At 33.7% G+C, this 11,293-nt stretch overlaps 1 protein-coding gene across 7 annotated transcripts; it reads left to right on the top strand.

Annotated features, from left to right (window-relative positions):
- Positions 1 to 3,478: 3,478 nt before the first annotated feature.
- Positions 3,479 to 10,779, top strand: LOC130828160 (pentatricopeptide repeat-containing protein At4g28010). Of its 7 annotated transcripts, none has more exons than XM_057693984.1 (6): positions 3,491 to 3,772; positions 3,867 to 4,128; positions 5,237 to 9,388; positions 9,490 to 9,692; positions 9,808 to 9,920; positions 10,012 to 10,779. In XM_057693984.1, the coding sequence occupies exon 3, from the start codon at positions 7,133 to 7,135 to the stop codon at positions 9,344 to 9,346; it is 2,214 nt and encodes a 737-aa protein (XP_057549967.1). In that variant the 5' UTR covers positions 3,491 to 3,772; positions 3,867 to 4,128; positions 5,237 to 7,132; the 3' UTR covers positions 9,347 to 9,388; positions 9,490 to 9,692; positions 9,808 to 9,920; positions 10,012 to 10,779. The 7 variants fall into 7 exon arrangements, with proteins under 7 accessions (XP_057549966.1, XP_057549967.1, XP_057549969.1 ...); XM_057693986.1 differs by having other exon boundaries at positions 5,237 to 9,393; XM_057693988.1 differs by having other exon boundaries at positions 5,237 to 9,692; positions 10,026 to 10,779.
- Positions 10,780 to 11,293: the final 514 nt, after the last annotated feature.

The following is an 11,293-nucleotide window of genomic DNA, read 5'->3' as shown; positions in this document are numbered from 1 at the left end:
TATTGGGGGAGAGCAAGTGAGAAAAACTCGGGTTACCATTAACGAAGGTGTTGTTGCGAAAATGACCAAGTTTAAATATTTTAGAACAATAATTCAGAGTAATGGAAAAATTGATGAAGATGTAATATGTCGAAATCAAGCTCGATGGCTTAAATAGAAAGCAATCACTGTGTGCTATGCCATAGGAGTTTTTCGTTTAGATTAAAAAGTAAATTATAACGAGTTGCAGTTCAACCCATTTTGTTGTTGGGGATTGAGTATTGACCACCGGTTAAGAATAGATATGAGTATAAAATGGATATAGCAGAGATGTAAATGTTGAGCCGAATGTGTGGATACACCATGATGGATAAAATTAAGAATTAAATTTTGAGAGAGATGCTAGGGGTTGCACCAATCTCTGCAAATATGTGTAAATGCAAATTGAGATGGTCTGGACATGTGCAAAAGAAGACTACCGACATGCTTGTGAAAAGGGTGGAAATCATCACGATTGATGGAAAGAGAATTTACGATAGCCCTAAGAAAACATCGAGGAAGCATATTAGAAATGACATGAGCGAATTATACATCTTTAAGGACTTAACTAGTGATAAAACTAGTTAGAGACTTCGTACTTATGTCATACACCTTGTCTTATAGACCTCATACTAGTATATGTAACTTTAAGTGAGCTTAATGAATCAAATCATAAGCCGATTTTGAACACCACAAAATTTTAAATATTCAAAAATTCAAATGTCCAGTTATAAATATTGTTTTAAGGGGTGTTTTGTAGTTTTAAATATTCAAAAATTGTAGTACTCACATTGTTAATATTATTTTAAATTTAAAAGTAGGTTAAATTTTCACAAGCAAAAGGTACATAGTGTTGAACTGCTAAGGAAACAAATTTTGTCCTTCTTTAAGGTTGATGAGCTAAATCGACTAATAACAAGAGGGAGAGTGTTAGCAAACAAGTGTCGTTCATCTTCTTGTATGAGTCTTATTGTGTACATATCAAATAATAAATTTACCAGAGAGAATTAGTCTTCCTTATAGATTGCGAGAATCAAACTCTTATTATCAGGTGAAAGTGAAAACTTTCAACCACAAAATTAACTAATCAAATAATTTAGAAAATATAATAAGAAGCAGCAAGTCTTGTATAAGACCGTATCCACTATGATATGAGTCCATATAATTAATCTATTTTGCTAATTGGTCCCTTAAGATTGTAAGTGATCAGGTTGTAGGTGTTCACTCTAAGACTATACAAAGTGATCAATTTATAACTGTAAGTGATCACTTTAAGTTAATAAATATGCTTTAAGTTAGCCTAACAGAGATGATCTCATCGTATATGTCACAATTTATAAATAAAAAAATAGTTACAATTTCCCAAATTGAATCCAACTTGCAATTTAAAAAATTTGCATTAGTTTCCATAAAGAACAAGAAAGAAACAAAAGACAGTGAATAATCTTTGGAGAAGAAACACACAGACAAAAATTACTAGAGTTGAAGTGTTTTAACTTTTTTTAATACAACGAATAATTGTTGATGGAGCGGGCCAAAGTTTCACTCGCTATGTTCACACTTCACGGGTACCGGAAAGTTTCCACTAGTGGGTCCTACAAACGATTTACAATAGGTGTGAGATTAGTGGTATTTTTACCACTACTTTCTCTCGTTGAAAAATTTCTAAGTCATAATATTGAGATTTTGAATTTTTTATGTGTTAATTAAAACTTTTAAAAAATACACGCGGTAAATTTTAGGTTTATCAAATTATTTCATTGTGATTTTTTTGCACATAAAACGCTAACAAATGTTAATTTCGAAGTTTTAAGGCTGTAGTTCAACTATTTGTGTGACTCATCATTTCAAATGCCATCAGTTTTAACATCTTTCCCCAAAACGTAAACTCTAACTCTACCATCTTTCATTTTGAGGGAAAAGGTTTAGACTAATGACATTTGAAATGATGAGATATATAAATAGGCGTACAACAACCTTAAAGCTTCGAAATTAACGTTTGCTAACGTTTTATGTGTAAAAAGGTCACGGTGGAACAATTTGGTAAACCACGTGGATTTTTTAAAATTTTAGTTACCACGTGAAAAACCCAAATCTCATAATTACCACGTGAAATTTTATTTTTTATATAAATATATTGTTTTCGGTAACAAATAAAAAAAATATGAGTATTCTTATAATTTCCCGTGTTTAGAGATGTTTCTATAAAGAATGCTTGGGAAAATTTTTTTAAAAAAAATTTTTTTAGACGATAGATATATTATTTTATTGAATAAAAAATTTAATGTAGGAAAATTAGAAATTACAGGCCTTAAATTGATCAATTTAAGATCATAATTGATACCTAAATTAATCACTTTATATATAATTGATAGTACAAGAATGGGATCATAATCATTGCGACCACTTATACAACAGTAGCGCAATTAATTCGATTTCATTTTTTTACAATACACGTTCACTAAATTGATTAATTGATACCTTTAAAATTGATGTCGTTAAATGGTAATTTATATAATTTATTACTTGAAGGTCATAGTAGGCCACTTTAAGATTATAATTGATCTCTTTAAGGTTATAATGAACTCGTTTAAGATTATATGTTATAATTGATCACTATACAAATGATGACTTATAATGTAGTACTATAAGCTTTAAATTCATCACTTAAGTTTATAATTGATCATTATATCAAGTTAAAGTTGTCCGCACTACGCTCTAATGCTACAACCGATCATTTTTATGTAAAGCTAAAGTTATCCGCTCTGATGTTCTACATGCTCACTTTATATATAATTAATCACTTTAAGGTCTGAATTGATCACTTTAAAATCATAATTAAATGCTATACTTCCTTTGGTTTTTATTATTTGCTACATTTCTATTTTTCACGCATTCTAATACATGATATTTATATTTAATATGTTTAATTTCATATGATAAAAAATTTCAAAATGTTAATATTATGAATGTAACATTTGAGAAATAAATTTTTTTTTAAAAGCGGAAATTTAAAACAAATAGTAAGAATAGCAAAAATAGAGAATTATTTGGTCAAATTTAAATGAAATGGCCAAAATGGGAATAGGTGATTGGGCTTTAAAAATACAATAGCTGTTCGCAGGTAGTAATTGCGAACATCTAGCTCCACAACTACGTACAACAGCTTTCACCGTGAACAGGTCAAACTGTGAACAAGTAAAAAAAAATCAAAGTTGTTCGCAGTTAGTAACTGCGAACAACTATTGTAATTTTTATTTTACCTGTTCGCAGTTACTAACTGCAAACAGCTCCAAATTACAAGTTTAGGAATTTCACGCTTATTTTTGTAAATAAGTTTAAAACTTATTTTATTTGGTTCATTTTGTTAATAATTTGTCTTCAATCATTTTAAATTTTCTCAATAATTCAAGTAAGAATAAAAAGAAAATAATAATAATAATAATAATAGGTAAGTAGTAGTAACCAAAAATAGAAATCAGTTTTATGCCTTCCACTATTCATCATCTTCTTCAACACTAACTTTTTCAAACCCTAATTTCATGAACTTCAAGAATTAAAACAATTGGTTTCCTTCTCAAACCATACGAAACCCCTGCCTCTCATCCGTGTTCTTCTTTGTCTTCAATTTTCGAAGGAAAACACAACCCTAACCCCATCTTTTTCATCTGATTTCGAAGCAACAAAGCCCTAAGTCATCTGATTTTCGCTCCTGATTTTCCAAGAAACATAGTCCTTCATTTGATTTTCGAAGGTAACAAACAAAATAACTTTTACATTCTTTCCTTTTTCCTTTGATTTTTGAAGAAATAGCAATGACAACCCATTTTCTTTTCGACCCTGTACAGCCAAGCAAAATGCCTCATTTTCCTCTGAATCTCGAACCAAAATCCGAAGCTGCTGGCTTGGTTTCATTTGAAACTTGATAAAAGCAAACCGTCTCAAATTCCACTTGTTTTAGGTTTATATTTGGAGGTACTGCTGCTGTCTTCTTTCGGAAATTTCAGCAAGTATTAACAACATAACAGAGTACTCTTTCCTTCTTAGTTCTTTTCAATGGACCCTAAGCAAGAATTGTCCTTCTTTTGGCATTGTGTTATCAATTAAAAGGTAGTTTCTATTTTTTTATATACTCTTTTCCTTCTATCCTTATGAAGTATATACATAATTTTATTTCAAACAATCTTTATTCATGTTACTCTATGATTTGTTACCCTCATCAAGTGTCCTTATCATTATAAATAAAATCAGCTAGTTAATTCAAGGCTATTATATACACTTGTTTTAATAAGGTTAGACTAGATGCATCTTATGATGATTGGAATCGGATTAATAAGGTTTAAATGTTGGATGATTTAACATTTTTGGAACGATTATTAAATTCTTGTGGATTGTAGGCTAGAATAAATACCTTGCGATAATTAAATGTATAATGGGTAAATATTAATTTAATGGTAAATTGGTAAATATTGGAATAAGTTTGGATCTTGATGACTTGCATGAAAGTATGAAAATTAAGAAATTGGTGGAAATGTTGGTTATTGGTAGGTCATCGTTGATTCAAAATTCTTGTTTATATTAGGAGATTCATTGGAAACCATTGATTGTGGATTAAGAGTTTTCGTTAAACGACGACTTTAGAAAGTGATGTAATAAGTTATTTGTTAGTTTAGTAGCATCGAACACACTTTGGTGATATTATGTTTATTCTTATGCCTCAAGAGACGGTTGCTCTGCCGAACCATTCTAACTGATAGCTGCGTATTAAACTTGACTCCTTGAAGCGACATTGTCGGTGAGTAGTAACAGTCCCTAAAAGGGTTCTAGCCAGACTACATTCTTAAAAATAAACTTTTTACTAAAGCTCTTTTGAAATTGAAAATTGTTGAGACAAATGTTGTTGTGAATGCTTATGTTAATATTATGATATGGTCAATGGATTGAGCTTGCGAGTTGGTCATTGACGGAGTTGAGGAATATTGTTCCCTACTCCCTGTTTTTGAGGCGAATTGTCATTCAAATATTGACTAGCTTCACCCGAGAGCGACATAGCCTTAGAGCTATGAGGCGCCTTTCAAACTAGACTCCCTGTGCGCACATAGATCTAGGAAACTGATTTTGTTTTTAAACCTATGATTTGAATTATTTGTGTTTTGTTATTTTTGATTGTTACTTCTCATTCAGGTAAATTTGACTCCTTGTTGTTTCCATCTTTTAGATTGTTTACAGATCGGTACCAGTCGGGAATGATGGGTTAGCGGAGGTGATTGGAGTTTACATGTATGATATCGTGAGCTAAGTAAGTGAGAAGTTGTAGCGTTGTATTAGGTTTTTGGTAAATGTATATTAGATTTAGTTGTGTTGGTTATATTGGACTTATGGAGTGACTTTTGTGATTACTTTGTATTTTAGTTAAACGTTTGGTTTGATAAATAGTTGAGTTAGTTACGTTAAAGAACTGGTGACTCTTTTGTTTAAGTTTTGAAAGTGTGATTTAAGTTTCTTGGGAAATAAACTCCGTGATGACCTTATTTACTCAGTCAACGGTAAGTCGGGTTGCTACAGTAGTGTGACACCCTAAATTTAACTTTAAAAAGGATTGATAGACTAATATCAACAAGGTGCATCTTCTTTTTTCATGAAAGCACATTGGCTAAGAATTCCACAGTTAAGCGTGCTTGATGGGGATCAATCTTAGGATGGGTGACCTCCTGAGAAGTTTTCCCGGGTGCGCACGAGTGAGGCCAAAGTGCGTGGGAAAGACTTGTGTTGGTTTGTGGGGTCAGTCTACAGATTCCATGAGTAGTCACCGGTGGTTCGTTGGGCCGGGGTGTTACAAATGGCATCAGAGCAACCCTGTGACCGTGGCTGATTGTGTGTTCAGTGCACCTAACGGGGAAAAAGATTCTGAAGCTACCGTCCATAGAGGACGTTGTATTTCTAAGTGGGGGTGAGTGTGACACCCCAAATTTAACTTTGAAAATGATTGATAAACCACCCATATCAACAAGGTGCATTTCTTTTTATGGAAGCCCATTTGCTAAGAATTCCACAGTTAAACGTGCTTGGTGGGGATCAATCTTATGATGGGTGACCTCCTGGGAAGTTTTCCCGGGTGCGCACGAGTGAGGCCAAAGTGCGCAGGAAAGACTTGTGTTTGTCTGTGGGGCCAGTGTACAGTTTTCATGATCAGTCACTGATGGTCCGTTGGGCCGGAGTGTTACAACGAAAATATGCATTGAGACAAATCAAATAGGTACTTACTAATAAAATATAAATAAAGTATATTTTAAGTTGAAATTGATCATTATAAGGTCAAAATTAAATTTGTTTTTCTTTTTTTATTTTATTTTTGTATGCGTAAAATGAAAGAAGCGTGTTCACTAAAGTAAGTGACCAATTTCAAAACATTTGGCCCAGCCCAAAACGAAAATCTTGTTGGTGGCAGGCCCGAACATTTGATCTACTCAAATTATCACAAATTTTCGTGAAAGATGGTGTTTTTGAGAGACTAATCGGGCTAATCCAAAAAAGAAAACATAAAGTAAGTTTTTCAATAGGCATCAAGAATATAGTAAGTAGGCATTTAGAATATTGTAAGTATTTAAGTACTTACTCGGTGGACATTAAATATATTGTCAGTAGGCATTAAAGATAATATAAGTAGGTATTAAGGATATAGTGAGTAGACTAAGTTTCTTGGTAGACATTAAGAGTATTGTAAGTAAGTATTTTAAGTACTTTTTCAGTGGACATTAAATATATTATAAGTAGGTATTAAAAATAATATAATTAGACATTAAAAATAGTGGCCATTAAAATTTAATGGATTGGGCCGAAATACTAAGAAGATCGGCTGTCAAATTATAGTTTCTGGCAGTACATAGCAGATTAGCAACTCTAGGCGGCAAAAAGCGTTTTACATTCCGTTTTTTGTTGAAATTTTTTCATCAATCCATCTATCAAATTCCCAAAATCAAGATTTTGTCATAATTTCTCCCAGAATTCATAATTAAATCCAGAATCCTTCTTAATCTTTTCAACAATCACTTTGAACTCGTTTTATACGCTAATCAGTTCAAGTTAATCTTATGCCCACCAACTGTTTGTTAAAATGTCTCTGAGACATTTTCTCATTAAACCCTTTTCATATCCACATTGTTACTCTCAATTCAACGTCTTTCGTACAAACTCATCTCAATCATCTCTATTCCCTTGGAAAACATTTGTTCAAAGCGAGAATATAGATACCCGAATTGCATTTTTGTGTAAAGTTGACAAGAATGTTAGAGCAGCAGCCTGTTTATGTAATGATTCCTTTACTTCAGGTACAATAATCCCTTCTTCGCAAACATGTAATTTTCTTATTATGGTGCTCAGAAAGTCAGGTGAGCATGAATTGGCATTTTCAGTTTATAAGAATATGACCCATGTTGGTATTAAGCCCTTATTTTTTTCGTTGGCTGCGGTGCTTGAGTATTTTGTGAATTCGGTTGAACCCATGTGTGCTTTAGGAGTTGTTGGATTGATATGGAAACATGGTTTTGATGTTAATGTGTACCTTATGAATCTTGTGTTGAAGGGTTTGTGTCAAAATGGGGATATTGATCGAGCAATGCAAGGTTTGCAAGAAATGTCCAAGAACTCTATGTTGGCTGATGTTATTAGCTTTCATATAGTAGTTAATGCACTTTGTAAGGCAAAAAGGGTGGAGGAGGCATTGAATTTGGTGGATTTGATGAAGAGTGCTGGTTATTATCCTAATATAAGGTCATATACTAGTATTTTAGATGGGTTGTGCAAGATTGGTAAGGTTGATGATGCAATGTTGGTGATGGAAGAGATGAAGGAAAAAGGATTTGACATCGACGTTGTTGCTTATAGTGCTCTAATCAAAGGTTTTTGCAGTAAAGAGAATGATGATAAAGTTCAAGAGCTTTTTCGTGAAATGTTGGAACGAGGGGTCACACCTAATGTGATTACGTATTCAATTTTGTTGCAATATTTTTCTATGATGGGTCGTTGGAATGAAGTTGCAGAAATGATAGATCATATGACGGACAAGGGGATTATTCCTGATGAAATTGTTTACACAAGTATAATTGATGAGCTTTGCAAGAATCAAAAGACTACACAAGCTGTTGCCATGTTGAATTTGATGCTCGAGAAGGGTGAAGAGCCACCTATTGCAACGTACAATGCCGTAATTAATGCACTCTGTAAAGATGGTTCAGTTGGTGAATCTTTTGACATTTTGAAAATGATGATAAATAAGGGAAAGAAGCCTGATACATGGACATACACTACATTGCTCAAAGGTCTTCTCGATATTGGGAAAGTTGATGATGCAATAACAATTTTCAAGTCGGTGTTTGAAGATGAAGCTTATGTTCAGCCTGATGTCATGGCATATAATACAATGATTATAGGGCTCTGCAAGGAAGGCTTCCTTGATGAGGCTGTATCATTTTATGATAAGATGGTTGTCGCAGGAATATGTAGTAATGAGGTGACATATGGCACACTCATGGGGGGATATCTGAAGTCAGGGAATATTGTTGGTTGTATGGATCTGTGGAAAGAAATGCTCAGCATCGGATTAGTTCCAACATCACACACATTTGGTATTATGATTGATGGCTTTTGTAAGTTGCAAATGGTTAACATTGCTAAAGGTCTATTCTTGAAATTGTGGGCCTTTGGTCTAAGTCCTCGAGGTGTGCACTATAATACATTGTTGGCATCATTGTGTAAAGACGGAAGTGTTGATCAGGCAAGGAGGTTATTCGATTATATGAAGGAAACAAATTGTCAACCATGTACTATATCCTTTCATGTAATGATCCATGGAGCTCTTAAATCCGGTGATTTTCAATACGGAAAATTACTGCTGACGGATATGCTTCAAAGGGGTCTGGCTCCTGATGCTTCCCTATTTTCAACACTGATTGAGAGGTTCTCAGACGCTGGACTAATGGACGAGGCCAAGCTGCTTTTTGATAGGATGGTTGGTAGGGGTTTCACTCCAAGTAGCATTGATTACCAAAATTTGTTAATTGCGTATTGTACAAAGGGCGATGAAAACGAGTTAATCAAGCTGCTTCATCGAATGGCAGCCGAGAATGTTGTGCTGAACTCGGAGATGAAAGCAACTATCCTGACATATTTGTGTCACTGTGCTAAAAGTGATATTGATATGGTGAAACTGCTGCCAACATTTTCTCAAGATGCTCCAAAAGAAGATGATGAAGATGTTGATGTCCCTTGCAGTGATTTTCTGGAAAATCTTCATAAATTTCATTCCAAAATTTCTATGCATCCTTCTTAAAGCCTTACTTTGCCTTGGTGGAAGCTAATTTATCCGCATTGGGTAATGTAATGCAATGTCTTCTGTGTGCCCTCTTTGGAGAAGCTTAAACTTTCATTACTAAACTCTAATCTTTATTTATCGATATTATATAAATTATATAGGGAGAAAATCGTTACTTCATTTGTTGGTGAATAAGGTTGCCGTTTTTTCGGTCTTGGGACCTCATCATATGGAACTGTGCCACTGTCCCATGTCTGTCTTCTCTTGTCCTACCAATTGGAGTTTTGGTGTATGAGTTGATACGTCTCCTTGTTTGTGAATTCATTGGGTGATTTCGCCATTTTAAGCTGTGTCTTCATTTAAGGTGAGGTTTTCTGTCCATTGCCATTGTTGTGTTTAGTTCGCACTCTTGCTTTATGTTTGTGTGTGCTATATATGACATTTTCTGTTGTGTTGAACTCTTTTTTGCTGTTGTTCAGTACTCTGATGGGCGGTGGCTAGTCGTGCACTTGTGCTTGGGTGAAGTGCTGTGATTGAGGTTTGTTGTAGTTCACTCTTCCTACCCACAAATATGATTTGATGCTTGACAAAGGTATTGTCCACTGATTTAGTCTACAATGCTGTAATTGATTAATGTGCTCTGTAAAAAAGGTTCAGTTGATGAATCTTTCGACGTTTTGAAGCTAATGATAAATAGGGGAAAGAGGTCTGATGCATGGACATACAACAATACACCGCTCAAAGGTCTACTAGAAATTGGGAAAAATGATGATACTGTTACCTTTTCAAGTCAGTGTTTGAAGATGAAGCTTATGCAGCCTGATGTCGTGGCATACAACACGATGATTGTAGAGCTTTGCAGAGAAGGTTGCTTCGAAGAGGCTGTAGCATCTTACGATAAGAAGGTTGTAGCAGGATTGTGTTCTAATGAGGTGACATATAACACACTCATGAGGGGATATTTGAAGTTAGGGAATGTTGTTGGATATATGGAGCCGTGGAAATAAAGGCTCAGCATCGGAGTAGTTCCAACATTATACACATTTGGAAATTTGATCGGTGGCTTTTGTAAGTCGCAAATGGCTAACATTGCCAAATTACGTTTCTTGAAATTGAGGGCCTTTGGTGAAGTCTTCAACTTGTGGATTATTACACATTGTTGGCATCATTGTGTAAAGAATATAGCCTTGATCAAGCAAGGAGGTCATTCCATTATATGAAGATAACAAACTGCAGACCATGCTCTATGCATTGGTGTAATAGAATGTAATGTCTTCCTAATGCCCAGTTTGGAGAAACTCCTTAACTTCTGTGACTAATTGTTGTGAGTGTATATGAAAGGAAATTCTCCTTACTATTTATATTTTGTGTAACTTTGGTGGTATGTTTATGGCAAGTGTTCATGTTATATTTGAGGTTAATGATTTTTGGCGAGTATCTTTTTAAAAAATTTAGTGATATTCAGAATCTTTCTAGAATGAAATTAAAAAAAATTAAAATCATCCAATGTTAATTAGTATTCACAATGAATTTTTTTTTTACCTAAATAATACTCCTTAGTTCACAATACTCCTTAGTGATATTCAGAATTTTTTTTTCTTCATAATACTCCTTCCACAACATTTTAATTGTCATATTTCCTTATTTGACAAAACCATATCAATTGTCACATTTCTATTTTTGTCAATATTTTTTTTACCTAAATATCTTTAGTTCACACAAGTAATTATGAATATACATCATATATCTTACTTACCCAACTATTCTTCACTACTTACCCTTTATTAATTACCCTTCACTACTTACCCAACTACCACCTATTTAATGGACCCCACACCACCCTTAATAACCGTGCCCAAGCAAATGGGACAATTATATTGATGTGAAGGGAGTATTACTTTTTATAATTTTTAATATTTATTATAGGTCAAGATAATATTAAATGGTGTATATACAAGAAATTAA

This window comes from Amaranthus tricolor, chromosome 12, assembly GCF_026212465.1.
Source record: "Amaranthus tricolor cultivar Red isolate AtriRed21 chromosome 12, ASM2621246v1, whole genome shotgun sequence".
In the NCBI taxonomy this organism is placed as follows: Eukaryota; Viridiplantae; Streptophyta; class Magnoliopsida; order Caryophyllales; family Amaranthaceae; genus Amaranthus; species Amaranthus tricolor.
This window is presented reverse-complemented; position numbering and strand designations above follow the sequence as displayed.